General features: G+C 39.2%; 1 protein-coding gene across 2 annotated transcripts in view; it reads right to left on the reverse strand.

Annotated features, from left to right (window-relative positions):
• The window catches only part of LOC124545490 (vesicular glutamate transporter 1-like), a 130074-nt gene extending 112539 nt beyond the window's left edge, over window positions 1-17535 (reverse strand). For both annotated transcript variants that reach the window (XM_047124433.1, XM_047124432.1), the window contains exons 1-2: window positions 17348-17535; window positions 2660-2791 (exon numbers count right to left, since the gene is read on the reverse strand). In XM_047124433.1, the coding sequence (XP_046980389.1) occupies window positions 2660-2772 (113 nt within the window). In that variant the 5' untranslated portion in view covers window positions 2773-2791; window positions 17348-17535. The remainder of the gene's footprint in view (window positions 1-2659; window positions 2792-17347) is intronic.
• Window positions 17536-17765: the final 230 nt, after the last annotated feature.

Raw genomic sequence — 17765 nt, forward strand, 5'->3', positions numbered from 1 at the left:
ACAGCTATTTAGATAGAGAGCCATGAGGAAAAAAAGAGAAAAAAACCAACACTGCAACAATCCGCACTTAATGTAGAATGAACAATTTATTTTCCTAGAAATATTTGTAGGAAGCAAATTTATTTCATAAAAAATGTAACGACTTTTAGTGTTTTACTCTTTTTAATCCTGTTCTGATGAACATGAATATCATAGAAATAATTGCAAAGGAAGAATCAATAGCATCTGAAATGAAGAGAAAATATGAATCATAATACAAAACAATGAATGAATGTTAAAAATATATGAAGAATTAATAGCAATTACGATGATAGGGATGAAAGAGACGAAAGTATGTGGCAATGAATGTACTGAAAAGAAAATGAGACAAAGACTTACAATATGCACAGTGCAGGAATGGGTCACAGGCTCACTTGATATAAAAAGAGCTGCAGCTTGAAGTCAACAGCTCTAACGCAGACCTGCCCCAAAATATATATTAAAATATGTTTCTCAATAATGGATTACAGAACTTAAAGTATCAAGAAACATTTTGAATATTTCACACATAGGTTCAGATAATGGCAGTCAACATTGTTTGAATTGTTGATATCAAATGAAGTTTCTGCCTCAGTATACCGGTCACCTCAGTGCAACAGAGATTTGTGGGTGCAGTTCCTACGGAGTACGTCCTCTAGAGTCCTCTCAAAGGCTCAGTGCATGCTGTCTGACACTATCCTACAAACCTCAATATGATTTTTACATTCCACTAGATACAAAGAAAAGCAATGAACATAGTGGCTGAATCTTCACCATCAAATCCCTTTCTCTGTATACCTCTGCTATGCTTTGACATATCATTAATCAGCATTTAATATAAATGGTTTGATAGTGCTGAAGATAGTTTTTTTGTTTCTGGTATTGGCAGTTCTATCCACTGTACCTTTGTAAATATCTAGAGTGCAACAGAATAAGGTAACATACGTGGCACCACCTAGCCAGAGTTTCACAAATGATTAGAGGAAAGAAGTGCTTGAAACATGTCCCATTACCATTAGTAGCAGAAACTTCCTTGCTTCCTGACAGCCTTTGTGGGATAAAGTGCATTAATAACAAGTTCAAGTAATAACAGTAGCACACCATGAGCTTTAAACAGCGCAATATAAATTCAGTGTGGAATCTATTAGGCAAAAATCTAAAACAAGAGCTTAGGGTGAAAGTGAAGAGCTTGGTGGAACCACACCCAAACTAATCATTGTGATTTTTATTGGTCCCATAAATTACCTTTTGTACGGATGTGTACTTGTAACATAGGACAGGTCATTAGGCTTACAATCTAGATAATATGAAATATAGAAGTATATAAAATAGCTTACACATTAAAATACATAGGAGCTTTCACAGTATATGTATAATATTACATCATACACAATGACTTATGCTGCAGTATATTCATATTATTACATGGTACAAAATAACTTATGATACATACAAAAAAATAATAATTCTGTGAGATATAATTAGCTTATATTATACATCAGTGGTTTCTAATTATAGTTAATTTCCTTAACACTGATTTCTGATGCTAGGTCTTTTTATGATGTGTGCGATTTATCAATCACAGGATGAACTTTTGATCACTGTTTGCTAATGCAGTCAGCTACACTATAAAATTCTCCTTGTATTAGAAACTTTTTTAGAGTTGTGGGGAACGTTTTCTCAGTTTTGAGGTCTTGTAATTCCCTTGGCATTGCTTGTATTAACTTGATGCCAGAGTATTTGGGTCCTTTCTCAAAAATCTTAAGTCTATGTGTAATGCACAGCAGTTGTTTTCCATTCCTTGTGTTGTGTGTATGAACAGTCTGATTCGTCTCCAGTTTTGTGTGATCACATAATGCAATGCATCAATCAAGAACAAAAACGGTGTAAATCCTGGCAAGGTTATATACTGAATTTCAATGGATCAATGTACGTGTATGGTAACGTGTTTAGTCACCGATGTTGCATTTCTCAGCATCATGCACAGCAAACTGTGCTAAACATGACGCATTTAGGAGATATCTGTAATGCAGTGAATCATTTAAACTGCATATTTTCATAATCAGCAAGTACGAAAACAAACAAATACAGCATGTTAGCTTTACCAACACTTAAATAAACATGGGGGCCCCCTCAGTGTGCTTCTGTCAGCCAATCACAGCACAGGACCTATAATGTTACAGAACGTCACATTTCATCGTGCAAACTCATAAATGCCACTGATTGAACGCACATAAAAAATTTAATTTCTCTAGTTTAGAACTGAAAACCTAAAGAAAACATTAAGCATGCAGTGAACCTAACATACCACATTACAGATCTCTCCAAAACACATCATTTTTAATATGGATAGTTGTAATAAAGTGTCAGGGAAATGAGATGTCTGTGTCTAAATATGCTACCTATGGGTCGTATCTTGAAGTTAGCATTCAGTATTATTTAATAGTTGATTATGGAAATGAAAGGAGGTTTAGTCTATAATCCTATTTGAGAACCCTGGCACTACAGTCTGGATTGACAAACGTCACAGCATTCCTCAGTTTTGAAACCACTCAGCATTTCAATTTGAGATATTAAGCATATGTAATGGTAGCGGCCTTTGTGTTCTACATAAAAATTAGCTCTAGAACTCTAAACTCACGTGGCCTCAGTCCGCTGGTCATGTTGCTCTTGTATAAAAGAGCGTATTGCTGTCCGTTCTGTTGGACTTTCATTTGATGGTCCTGCAGCTGACTCCATATCAGAGGGGCACATGTTGGCAAGATTTTATAATCTGAAATCAAAGATCATATACTGTTTAGTGAAGAAATGAGAAAAGATTTACAGCTTTCTTGACTTATGTAAATGATCTACTGGAAAGAAAGGGCTTTCATAAACTGCACTACTTGTTAACACAATGGAGCATAAAACATATTGTTCTGAACATTAACTAAATAGTTGACATCTTCAAGGAAATAATTTAAAATATTTAACAGACACTTTTTAATAACCACATGTAAAACATGTTGCGGTAGTTACTTAGGTGAAGCGATAAGCATGTTAAAAACAGCTTTCCATCACCATTAATCAGGTAAGCATAGCCCAATAACCATTAAAGAAATAAATAGAGTTGCAGATGCTTACAGTATCTTCAGCAAGCTACTGAAAGCCTGCTTACTAGTTACTAGCTCATATATGCAACACTTTTCTGCACAAAGGGGTGTTACCATAGAGAATGAAATATGTGATAATCAAGCCTTTTTACATTATTGGAAATGAAACAATGTAATCAATAATTGATATGATATAATCAATAAACAATAATTTATTATTTTCATGGAAACAAATCTAATATCACAAACAATTGCTTTACTTCTCTCTTAAGTACATTTTATAAGATTCTTGAAAATAAATAATAGAAGATTCTAAAGCAACTTGCAATATCAAACACAATTAGTAAAATACAAATTGGTTTTCCGAAAAGAATATCTGGACATGAACTATTCCCCCAGTCACAAACGATGTCTTGGAATAACTGGACAGTGAGAAGTTGCTGACTGGTATCTTCTCTGATCTTGCCAAGTCATTTGATTGAGTAGATCATAAAATAGTCACAGAGAAGGCCCATCTTCTATTGAATAACAGAAACAGTAGGCAATTTCTTAAAAAGTGAGTTGGCAATTAATAGAGATTGCTGGGTGTCTCATACTAGGACTTTATAATGGTGGTGGTAGTAGGAACAGCATTCATTTGCAGATCACTTTTGCAGCTATAATGGACACATTGTGGTATTATAATTTAAGAACAAAAAAACAATTCAAATATGGGGTGTTAAAGAAGTATTCCGTATTTTGAGAGTGGTAGCATGATACAAAACAAGAAAAGTGTCCAGTAAATACGACCTTTAAAGTTCATACCTTAAGAACTAAGATCACTGTTTATCTTCCCTACCATGAAACAATTTCTTCTACACAAGCTCTTTGCCTGGAGTATTTTGAGAGCTGGTGACATGCATAAAACCAAGGAAAAAACGTACAGTAAACATGGGCTCTAAACTGCATACCTCAAGAGCTATGAGCACTTGTTCAGTAGAAGAGACATGTTCGCAGAGCTTGAGATGAATGAGTGCTCACACTCTTAAGGTATGAATTTTAGAGCCCACACTATCACCTCTCAAAAGACAGAATACTTTTTTGGACATCCTGTGCACAGACATTTACATATATGCATCTACTATGTAGGAAAAGATGGATTGCTACTTACTGTAAAGAAGACACATCAATTTGCAGACAGGCACAATTTAAAGACACTCACATATAACTTTCGGCCATAGCCTTCGTCGGTAAGAAAGATAGAGAGATACACACAAGCACCATTTTCTCTCTCTCTCTCTCTCTCTCTCTCTCTCTCTCTCTCTCTCTCTCTCTCACACACACACACACACACACACACACACACACACACACACACACATTTATGTCTACACCAGCATTTGACTGTGTACTTTGATAATGGAGTGTTAAGTCTGAAATGTCCTCTGTTACTTCTACCAATTATTCCCTTTTCTTATGACATAGTAATAGTGCCTTTCATGTGTCAGTATCCATCTTGCAAGTGCCTGCTGCAGCAGTTTTTAAACACATGGAGATGTTATTTAGGAGGAGAAGGTGGTTTGAACCCTAAAAAACTACTTTCCCTACGCATATAAGTTGCAATTGTCTCCGCATGAGGAATGATACACCACAGAGACCCTCAGGGATATACTCTCACACTCTTGTAGTTTCCTACATGTATATGCTAATGACAAACATTCATCAGCAGCGCTACGGAAAATAAGAATACAACTATACAATGTTTGCTGATGAAACAAACTCTGAAGTCAATAATGGGTCTACTAGTAACTTCGAATCTAATGCCAATGACACACAATGATCAGCCAGAACATTATGACCACCTACCTAATACTCAGTATGTCCACTGGCATGGATAACAGTGGTGACATGTTGTGGAATTGAAGCAATGAGACACAAGTAGGCCACTGGAGGTAGTTGGCACATGCACATGTACACACAAGTGCACATGTGCATGTGCACTTGCACATCCCCCCCCCCCCCCCCACACACACACACACACACACACCACACCTAAACCCAGAGCAGAAAGCTTATGGATGCTTAACAGCAAGGTTATCAGCATTTAAATTCCAGGGAGGGTAAGCCGTAAGCTGTGACAGCACGTTCAATCACATCCCAAATACGTTCGATCGGGCTCAGATCTGGCAAGTTGGGGGGCTAGCACATCAATTGGAACTTGCCACTGTTCCTCCATCCATTCCATGAAACTCCTGACCTTGTGATATGGCACATTATCTTGTTGAAAAATCCCACTGCCACAAGGAAACATGACCATCATAAAGGGATGTACATGGACTGCAACCAGTGTACAATACTCCTTAGCCATCATCGATGTTGCACGAGCTCCACTAGACCCATGAATGCCCACATAAATGTTCCCCAGAGAATAATGGAGCTGACGCCAGCCTTTCTCCGACCCCAAGTACAGGTGTTAAGGATCTGTTCCTCGGGGAGATGACACATTCGCGCCCTCCCACCAGCATGACGGCGAAGTATCAGGACTCGTCAGACCATGAAACATTCTACCATTATGCCAATGCTCAGCAATGATGAGCATATGCCCATTTCAGTCACTGTTGCCAATGTCATGGTGTTAACATTGGCACATGCACGGGTCATTGCCTGTGGAGGCCCATCATTATGAGCGTTCGGTGCACTGTGTGTTCCGAGACACTTTTACTCTGCCCAGCACTGAAGACTGATGTTAGTTCCACCACAGTTTGCCACCTGTCCTGTTTTGCAAGTCTGCCACCCTAAAATGTCAGACATCTGTAATGAGGAGTGGCCACCCAATCCCATGACATCTGAATGTGGTTTCACCTCATGATGAAGACACTCACCACAGCACTCCTTGAACACTCGACAAGTCGTGCTGTTTATGAAATGCTTGTGCTGAGCCTCAGGGCCTTCAGAATGTGCCCTCGGCTAAACTCATATAGAACCTGTGCCTTCCCCATCCTACAATGGACAGCATGCTCACTAATACTACATGCAGTGTGTGTGTGTGTGTGTGTGTGTGTGTGTGTGTGTGTGTGTGTGTGTGTGTGTGACTAGTAGTCATTCCTCCCCAGGTGATGCTGCTATCACCTGGATTGGTTTATATCAATAGCAGGTCAGTGTTCATAATGTGCTGGCTGATCAGTGTACATAGATGAGATTCCTGTCTCTGTTGTGAAGACATGCATAGATAGCATACAAGCCACATTAACAAGCATTGTAAAATGAATCTTTTAGTTTAGGTGTTTTCCCAGAATACCTAAAGCATGCATAAGTGGTGCCCTAGCTAAAGACAGTTAATGCCAAAAGCATTGAAAACTACAGGCCAGATTCACTGCTATTTTCATTTTCAAAAATAACTGAAGCAATCATGAAACAGAGACTTGAGTCACTTTAGTGAGTACGATTACTTTAATGAAGCACAGTTTGGTATTACCAGTGGAAGATGTACAATATCAGCCATTGCAGAGTTCACAGTAGTGGTACCTGAAGCTCTCGACAGGAACGATAGTGTTACAGGAATTTCCTTAGACTTGTCAAAGGTGTCTGATACTGTTGACCATAAAATACTATTTAGCTATTGATCAAACTATTAGGCAGAAGAGGAATGAGCAAATGACTGGTTTTAGTCTAACTTGAAAAATAGAGTGTAAAAGGTGGAGCTTATTCACATGTAGGCTGACGATAAATTTTTAGTAAAACAATTTTCAGACATCAAATACATGTCATAGGTGTTTCTCAGGGTAATGTATTGGGTCCAGTTCTGTCCTTATATAATGGAAAGTTCAGGATGGAATGTAACAATATTATGCCACACCCCCAAATTCAATCATGAAGGACTTGTTAAAGATCTTCTCTCAGTCCCTACAGTGGAAACACTTTTTTGCCACCAACCCTTCCAATCAGACTCAATCAAAGACTAGTGTCGAACCTTGCCTGACTCAGTTCACTCCTTCATCCAACCGTGATCCACCCCCACTACCCCCAAATCATCCCCCGTTAAATTTCCACAATTGCTTAACCTTGAACCTTGCCTTACCATAATTCCCCAAATCCCTCAACATACAAACCAATCTTATATCTGCAGAAAGAACTGTAGTGCACCATCTAAAAACTGTTCCTGAGCTTATAATCTTACCTGTGGACAAAGGCTCCACCACTGTTGTTTTGAACTGCAAGCATTACCTGGCAGGAGGAATCCTTCAGCTGTCAGATACTTTCACCTACAAACCTTGCCACAGTGACCCCATTCCAGAAATCCAGCAGGATTTCCAGTCTCTCCTCAAATCCTTAGTCCCAGCCCAGAATCTCTCACTGGAGTCCACCTCTCTGATCACCCCTACCACTCCCTGCAGTCTTACCTTCCACATGCTTACTGAAATCCGTAAGTCCAACCACCCAGGATGCCCCATTGTAGACGGTCACTGTGCCCCCCCCACCCTCCCCCCGAGAGAATCTCTGCTCTCGTAGACCAACACCTTCAGCCTGTTACCCAGAACCTACCCTTATATAAAAGACACCAAGTATTTCCTCCACCAACTCTCCACAGTTCCTGTTCTTTTACCACATGGTCCACCTCCCTTTATACTAACATTCCTAATGCCCATGGCCTTACTGCTACTGCACACTATCTTTCCCAATGCCCAACGGATTCAAAACCAGCAACCTCCTTTCTTGTCACCACGATCAGCTATATCCTAACCCACAATTACTTCTCCTTTGGAGGCATTACCTACAAAAAAAATCTGGGGTATGGCTATGTGCACATGCATAGCACCATCCTATGCCAACCTATTCATGGGCCATCTAGGAGTCCTTCCTAAACACCCAGAATCCTAAACCCACTCACCTGGTTCAGATTCACTGATGACATCTTTGCGATCTGGTTTGAGGATGAGGACACCCTATCCACATTCCTCCAGAACCTCAACAGCTTCTCCCTGATTTGCTTCACCTGGTCCTAGTCAATCCAACAAGTTACCCTCCTAGATGTTGACCTCCACCTAAAAAATGGCTACATTAGTACCCCTGTCCATATCAGACCTCCGCTTCAATAGCTGTCACCCATTCCTTAGCAAGAAGTCCCTTCCATACAGTCTAGTCACCCGTGGTTGTCTCATCTGCACTGGCGAGAAGTCCCTCTCGAAATATACTGAGTGTCTCACTGAGGCCTTCACAGACTGTTATCCTCCCAACCTTGTACAAAAACAAATCTCCTGTGCCTTATCTTTCCAGTCTCCCACCACCTCCCAAAGTCGCACCATCTGGCCACAGAGGAGCATTCCCCCCCCCCCTCCCCCCCCCTCCCCCCGCAACTCAGTAGCACTCAGGATTGGAGAAACTGAATTACATTTTCCACCAGGATTTTGACTACCTCTCTTCAAGTCTTGAAATGAGAAATGTCCTGCCCACTATCCTTCCAACCCCTCCCACAGTGCTATTCTGCTGTCCACTGAACTTACACAATATACTCGTTCATCCCTACACAATCCTTGCTCCTAACCGTTACCTCATGGCTCATATCCCAGCAACAGACTTAGATACAAGACCTGTCCCATACATCCTCCAACCACCACCACCACCACCACCACCACCTACTCCATCACAGGCAGGGCTACCTGTGAAACCAGTCATGTGATCTACAAGCAAAGCTGCAACCACTGTGCTGCATTCTATGTAGACATGACAACCGACAAGCTGTCTGTCCACATGAATGGCCGTCGACAAACTTTGGTCAAGAAACAACTAGACCACCCTGCTGCTGAGCATGCCGCCCAACCCAACATCCTTCATTTCAATGACCGCTTCACAGCATGTGCCATATGGATCCTTCCCACCAACACCAGCTTTTCCAAATTGCACAGGTGGGAACTCTTCCTGTAATACAGCCTACATTCCCGTAACCCTCCTGGCCACAACATTCATTAGTCATTGTCCTCAACCATCCAGCCCCCTCCCTGTTCCTGTTCCAGCTCTACACAACCCTCTCTCCCATCAATGCACCCAGTCTCTTTACTTCTCCCCTTTTCCACTACTTCACCCACCCTCCGTCTAACCTCCCTACTGCACCTAGCTGCCCTATACTCTCTCCACCTCGTCCCTGCAGGCCCCCCCAGCAGCACTTCACTGTCCCCCATCCCTACCCTGCTATCCTTCCCCCACTCTGTCCCAGCCTCCTCCTTTCGCGCGCGTATGTGTGTGTGTATGTGTGTGTGTGTGTGTGTGTGTGTGTGTGTCTGTGTGTGTGTGTTATTTCCGATGAAGACCTTGTTGGTCGAATATTTTGTGACAGTCTTTTTGCTGTGCCTATCTGTGATTCAACATCTGTTCTTATATAAGTATATAAATGACTGCCCAGACAGTGTAAGATATGAAGAAAAAGTTTTCTTTGCTGATGACAGCAACAGGATAGTCACTGATGACACATTAGAATTCCTACTAGAGAAAGCAAATGAAACCATCAAGGATGTTTACATCTGGGCAGTAGGTAATAAATTAACATTGAACATAAGGAAAACTAACAGCATGCATTTCAGCATGAAGGGAGGAAGCAACTATGTCACTTTAAGCACAGACGATAAAGCTACAGATTGTGGAGCAAACACAAACTTTTTAAGTGTGAATATTGATTGTCAGCTAACATGGAGGGAACATACAAAGATACGGGCAAAAAGAATGTCATCAGCATGATATGCTCTTACAGTGTTAGCATAAGTTTGTAACTGCAAACGTCTTGTGGTGACATAGTATACCTACATACACTCAATTTTTAGGTATGGGATTCTTTTCTGGTAATTGAAGGGACAAAAGATGGACACGGATTTTAAACTGCAGAAAAGAGCCAAAGAATATTTTAGCCTATTGACTGACATTGTATAACCTATTGTTGGCATTGTATATCCTATATCATTGTAAGATGTTTCTTGGATGAATAAAGATAGAGAGATAAATAAATTTATTAAATTCCATACTTTAACAAGAATCCAGAGGCAACTGGTATTATCCTTTACAACCAGCCAATAAAACAAATGTATTCCTGCAGATCTTTTAGATGTTCAAGCAGGCAGTTAAGTAAGTTGGAACAATCATATTCTCCCAACAATAATCATCAGCAACATCTGTCAAGAGAATCATATCCTGTCTTAGAGACACCACTCTCTCAAAATTAATCAGTTTTCAATTCTTAATGTATTATAGTACAGGGTGTACATAAAGTCCAGGAACACTTTCAATTATTTATTGCATAAGAACCAAACATTGTACGGATATCATATACGTATGTCATTTTGAAGAGAAACCCTGAAAGTTTTTTTTTCATACATACTTCCACAATGTAGTTTGGTAATTTGCTGATAGTCAGTGCTAGTTGCAAACATGGCGAGTTCAGGTGCAGAGCGAGCTTTCTATGTGTTGGAGTTCGACGAAAACAAGTTTGCTACAGCTGTTCAACGGATGTTTACTACCAAGTATGGTAAGAAGCCACCAACAAAGAAGGCCATTTACCACTGGCACGACAAATTTGTTATGATGGGTTGCTAGTGCCTGGCAAAGCAAAGCGGACGTCCCAGTGTAAGTGAACTGAATTTGGAGCACGTACAAGAGAAATTCATAAGGAGTCCATAGAAATCAGTGCGTCATGCATCCCATGAACTCGAAATGGCTCCAATGACAGTGTGGAAAGTCCTGCAACAGAAGCTGTCTATGAAACCATTCAAATTGGAGCTAGTGCAGAACACGGAGCTGCTGCATCGATGGATTGGCCATGCTACATAAGGGGACAGCTGTTTCATGAAATGGCCTCCCTGATCACCAGATCTCACTCCATGTGACTTTTTTCTGTGGAGACACATTAAAGATCCGGTGTACATACCACCTCTACCACATGATGTTGCAGAGCTCTGGGAGAGAATACGGGAAGTGACTGCCACAACCAACGATGCCATGCTGGTACGGGTATGGCAAGAAGTCGATTACCGAATTGACGTCTGCCAGGTCACTCATGGTTTGCATATCGAATGTTTGTAAAAAAAAAAACTTTCAGAGTTCCTCCATCAAGTGCAATATGTATGGCATCTGTACAATGTTTAGTCCTTGATCATTAAATATGTGAAAGTGTTCCCAGACATTTTGGACTCCATGTACTATCTTTTGAGGAAACATTTCAATTTCAAAGGAAATCCTGAGTTATCTACCCAGCAATATTAAATGGATAAGAGATACTAAACCTTTATTTAAACAGAAAGAGCAGTCAGTCTTCTGTAGTGCTCTTCCAAGAGTGTCATGTAAAGGGCTTTTCAGATGGACTGAAATTATGACAAATTTCACAATGTATGTATTCCACTATTTGTACTGGAAACAAATTCATTCACAATTAGAGAAATAGTGAACCAGTACATCATAGTCATAACACTACAGGAAAGTATGATCTCCACAGTGACCTATAGAATCAGTTATTAACACAAAGGGCCGTGGGAGGGGAGTGTGGTAGTCCTAAAATTTTCAATTCTCTACCAAACAACGTTAAATGCAAGAGAAAGACTAACACATTAAGTGTAAGGAACCACATGCCTGATGTGCCTCTGTACTCTTTAGAAGAATTCCTCACCAGGTGTGAATAAAACCAAAAACTCATCTTCATATTCAGTGCTGTTAAACACAATTAAACATATGTAATAATTATTAGTGTTATACCATACAAGAATCATGAAAGAAGATTGTATACATGGAAGAACCCTGGAGATACTAAAAGGTATCAGATAGATTATATAACGGTAAGACAGAGATTTAGGAACCAGGTTTTAAATTGTAAGACATTTCCAGGGGCAGATGTGGACTCTGACCACAATCTATTGGTTATGACCTGTAGATTAAAACTGAAGAAACTGCAAAAAGGTGGGAATTTAAGGAGATGGGACCTGGATAAACTGAAAGAACCAGAGGTTGTACAGAGTTTCAGGGAGAGCATAAGGGAACAATTGACAGGAATGTGGGAAAGAAATACAGTAGAAGAAGAATGGGTAGCTTTGAGGGATGAAGTAGCAAAGGCAGCAGAGGATCAAGTAGGTAAAAAGACGAGGGCTAGTAGAAATCCTTGGGTAACAGAAGAAATATTGAATTTAATTGATGAAAGGAGAAAATATAAAAATGCAGTAAACGAAGCAGGCAAAAAGGAATACAAACATCTCAAAAATGAGATCGACAGAAAGTGCAAAATGGCTAAGCAGGGATGGCTAGAGGACAAATGTAAGGATGTAGAGGCCTATCTCACTAGGGGTAAGATAGATACTGCCTACAGGAAAATTAAAGAGACCTTAGGAGATAAGAGAAAGACTTGTATGAATATCAAGAGCTCAGATGGAAACCCAGTTCTAAGCAAAGAAGGGAAAGCAGAAAGATGGAAGGAGTATACAGAGGGTCTATACAAGGGCGATGTACTTGAGGACAATATTATGGAAATGGAAGAGGATGTAGATGAAGATGAAATGGGAGATACGATACTGCGTGAAGAGTTCGACAGAGCACTGAAAGACCTGAGTCGAAACAAGGCCCCCGGAGTAGACAACATTCCATTAGAGCTACTGATGGCCCTGGGAGAGCCAGTCCTCACAAAACTCTACCATCTGGCGAGCAAGATGTATGAAACGGGCGAAATACCCTCAGACTTCAAAAAGAATATAATAATTCCAATCCCAAAGAAAGCAGGTGTTGACAGATGTGAAAATTACCGAACTATCAGTTTAATAAGTCACAGCTGTAAAATACTAACACGAATTCTTTACAGATGAATGGAAAAACTAGTAGAAGCCAACCTCGGGGAAGATCAGTTTGGATTCCGTAGAAACACTGGAACACGTGAGGCAATACCGACCTTACGACTTATCTTAGAAGAAAGATTAAGGAAAGGCAAACCTACGTTTCTAGCATTTGTAGACTTAGAGAAAGCTTTTGACAATGTTGACTGGAATACTCTCTTTCAAATTCTAAAGGTGGCAGGGGTAAAATACAGGGAGCAAAAGGCTATTTACAATTTGTACAGAAACCAGATGGCAGTTATAAGAGTCGAGGGGCATGAAAGGGAAGCAGTGGTTGGGAAGGGAGTAAGACAGGGTTGTAGCCTCTCCCCAATGTTGTTCAATCTGTATATTGAGCAAGCAGTAAAGGAAACAAAAGAAAAATTCGGCGTAGGTATTAAAATTCATGGAGAAGAAATAAAAACTTTGAGGTTCGCCAATGACATTGTAATTCTGTCAGAGACAGCAAAGGACTTGGAAGAGCAGTTGAATGGAATGGACAGTGTCTTGAAAGGAGGATATAAGATGAACATCAACAAAAGCAAAACAAGGTAATGGAATGTAGTCTAATTAAGTCGGGTGATGCTGAGGGAATTAGATTAGGAAATGAGACACTTAAAGTAGTAAAGGAGTTTTGATATTTGGGGAGCAAAACAACTGATGATGGTCGAAGTAGAGAGGATATAAAATGTAGACTGGCAATGGCAAGAAAAGCGTTTCTGAAGAAGACAAATTTGTTAACATCGAGTATAGATTTAAGTGTCAGGAAGTCATTTCTGAAAGTATTTGTATGGAGCGTAGCCATGTATGGAAGTGAAACATGGATGGTAAATAGTTTGGACAAGAAGAGAATAGAAGCTTTTGAAATGTGGTGCTACAGAAGAATGCTGAAGATTAGATGGGTAGATCACATAACTAATGAGGAAGTATTGAATAGGATTGGGGAGAAGAGGCGTTTGTGGCACAACTTGACCAGAAGAAGGGATCGGTTGGTAGGACATGTTCTGAGGCATCAAGGGATCACCAATTTAGTATTGGAGGGCAGCGTGGAGGGTAAAAATGGTAGAGGGAGACCAAGAGATGAGTACACTAAGCAGATTCAGAAGGATGTAGGTTGCATAGGTACTGGGAGATGAAAAAGCTTGCACGGGATAGAGTAGCATGGAGAGCTGCATCAAACCAGTCTCAGGACTGAAGACCACAACAACAACAACCATACAAAATTGTTATTACTTATATCTTTTACCTGACACACTTTAAATCGGAAATACAACATTTGCTACAAATTATTATGATGTGGTGTGTGATGTCACATGTATGCAAAAAAGAAAAGGACAGCAGGATACGGACAATGCTTCCCTTCCATCCCATATATATGTTTTGGAATGTGGCTTCTTGTGGCACACAGTCAACAATACACTGAAGGATGGCTTTTGGTTGCAAGTTAGTGAAACCAATAAATGTGAATATGAAATGGTGGTTGTGGAGATAACTAATCTGTATTGTAGCCTGAGGTCTAGGTTATACTCAATGGTGATGGCTTGCTTGTGAGTAGGTAAAGCAGTGATTAAGGCTTCAGTGAATCCATGGGGCATGCTTTACATGTTTGAGGGCCATTATGTAGTCACACTCTAATAAACAGTGGTACGCATAAATGTGTGTAACATGCACAGAGGCAAGTCAACTTGCTGAATAGCCTCACTTTCCTTTTCCAAAGCACCGACGACTTAGTGCTAGTAAAAATATTTATTCATTGAAGCATATTTAGATTGGAGCTAATGTCCATTGCTAATAACACAAGTCAGAAATGCTAATTTGTTGCTGTAAAGTGCATGCTGTTTTAAGTAGCTGCCTCATCAAATTTTTTTTTACACCTCTGGAATTTTTCCCTTACCACCAGATTCATGATATGCAATATCAAAAAAACAAGAAATGATTATATATGTGCTGTTTGCAGAATAAACACGCAAATGGTTTTCAGTTGCATAATATAATGTAAGGAATGCAGGCTAATAAAAAAAATTACTATGTAGGCACTGTTACATCATTATTTGAAAATAGCTATCTACATGAGATAATCAGGTAGGACATTAAACAACCATGCAAAAACTATGGGTCACTAGAGGGATTAAACTTTCTTGTGTTAGGAAAAAGGAAATGCATCTGTTAGCAAGATCAAGCAGAGAGCATGCAGTAATGCAGTAATTGCACACTACAAAAACTACTCAAAATTACTAAAGGAGGTTATTAAAAAAGGAACTCACACAAGTCAGAAACACAGTTAATAATCATTTCTTACGTATAGTAGAAAATACAGGTATACAGAGTTCAAAAGAAAAATCACAGCAGTATACTGAAAAAGTAACTCTCATAAAATTAAATCATACGAATGTATCGCCAACTTCTCCTTCTGAAATTAAGGAAATTATGGATTCTCTCACACGTAAAGCTCATCTGGTTTAGATGGTGTTTCCAATAGAGTACTAAAGATTTGTTCCGATATAATGAATATGTAATGCATCACTAACTCAAGGCATTTTTCCAGAGCAGCTGAAATATGCCATTATTAATTCTCCCTTTAAGAAAGGGGATGAGAGTGATGTCAATAACTACTGACCGGTTTCACTTATAACATCATTTTCCAAGATCTCCGACAAGGTTATGTATTCTAAAAATAGTATGTCACCTTAGCAACGACTATATCCTCAGCAAATCACAGTCTGGGTTTCAGGAGAGTTGCTCCAATTCCATTTACATGCTCGCTCACCAAATTTTATACACATTAAATAATAAAATAGCACCAGTTGGTAATTTCTGTGACCTACCTAAGACATATGACAGTATGAATCACAGTATTATCCAAGATAAATTTAAGTTTGATGGGACTGATGCCATAGCCAACCAATGGATAATGTCATATCTAGCCAAAAGAAGGCAGAAAGTTGTTATTAGTAATTCGATCAATATAGCCCAGAGACGTAATTCTGGCTGGGGAGAAATCACTTATGGGATTCTCCCACAAAGCTCAATCTGAGGCCCACTATTGTTCCTCATTTATGTAAATGACCTGTCTAATATACAACAACCAGAATTAGTCCTTGTTGCAGATGATGCTAATACTATAATCAATCCAAGCATACATACAGAAACAGAACAAATGGTAAACAATGATTTTAAAAGCATCATTACCTGGATTTCTGCAAACTGTCTCACCCTCAGTTTTAAAAAGACATAAGGTATTCAGTAATGTGCAATTAGGGGCACTACACAAATGATACTTTTAACACAGGGGCACAAAATAATAAATAGGATGGAAACTTCAAAATCTTAGGTGTCCATATTGGTGATAATTGAATCTGGAAGAAAGTACATTTTGGAACTCTTAGTTCAGCCACTTTTGCACTTAGACTCATTGTAAATCTTGGGGAAAGACAAACTGGTAAACTGGGATAGTTTGCATATTTTCATTCAGTAATGTCGTATGGAATAATGTTCTGTGGTAACTCATCTTTAGCTCCCCAACGATCATTCTATAGACATTTGTTTAAGGAGTTCGGAATGCTGATTACTGCTTCACAGTAGGCCTACATTTATTCACTCATGAAATTAGGTGCAAATAATCCATTACAGTTCAAAAGGAACAATGGTGTATATAATTACAACACCAGAAGCAAAAAGACATTCATTACTCCATGTTAAGATCGCCAATAGCATCAAAATGGATGCACAATGCAGCAACAAAAATTTTTAATCTTTTATCTTGTGATATAGAATGTTTGACTGACAGAAAACTAAAATTTTAAAACAAACTGAAAAAGTTGCTCCTTGTCAACCCCTATCCTTAGAAGGATTTCTATTATTGTACTGTGTAAAATGTGGTGGATAGAAATGACTAATTCATATCTCTATATTTTTTTAAAAAAATAAAATGTTCTGCATATAGCCGTACCATTTATAAATTAATTTTCAATGTGAATGTAAAATGAATCACATCATTACAATTTGCTGCACAAAATTATCCCACAGAACATGAAACTAATAGACAGTTAAATGTGAGGTTTCTGCCAATGATCGTAATAGAATATGGGGATATTTTACTTCATGTAACTATAACAGCTTATTTCATACATTTAGTTGCCTTGCTAGTAGTTTCACTGAGTGCTTAGGGAGCTTCTGAGTAACAACCGACAAAACAACAGAAAAATGGTTACTTTGGGATTTTTCATAATATGAAAGAGTATGGAAATGCAACAATATGCTGCGGCAATTATAAAACAAAACATGACAGTACATGGTCAGAGCCACAATATCCACGAACCCATACTAGAAATGTTCTTTTGTGTGTTGTTCATACTTTCTCGTTAAGTCTTTATCTACAAACGATAGCGTCTGTCGCTAAGTTAACACAGCAGTGCAAGCAGTTCATACCTCTAGCAAATACTTTCGGAAATCCTTGCCGTGACATTCGATTTTACCACATTCCATTCAACAATTAACTTGCAGTGCATTTATTACCAGTTTTAGTAACAAGTACCTAACCATATGGTAACATATCGAACACCTGTTGTTTCACCTTGCAACAGATCCCTCGCCTACCGGTTTGCACGTTTGACAGAAGGACTGGATCCCAAGCTGTCAATAAATACGACATTGTTGCCAACCCTCAACCTAATATTACTAATCCACGTATGTGAAAAATTCGTCATGTTGAATTGTTTTTGAAAATCAGTCGTTGTAAATGGAGGGACCTGAACCAAGTTGTTCTTAGTGAATAATTAACAGGACAAGAGCAATCACGTATATCATTTCTATGCATCGACAATTGCGATGTATCTAAAACGGCGAT

The sequence above is a fragment of the Schistocerca americana genome, chromosome 8 (assembly GCF_021461395.2).
Source record: "Schistocerca americana isolate TAMUIC-IGC-003095 chromosome 8, iqSchAmer2.1, whole genome shotgun sequence".
Lineage (NCBI taxonomy): Eukaryota > Metazoa > Arthropoda > Insecta > Orthoptera > Acrididae > Schistocerca > Schistocerca americana.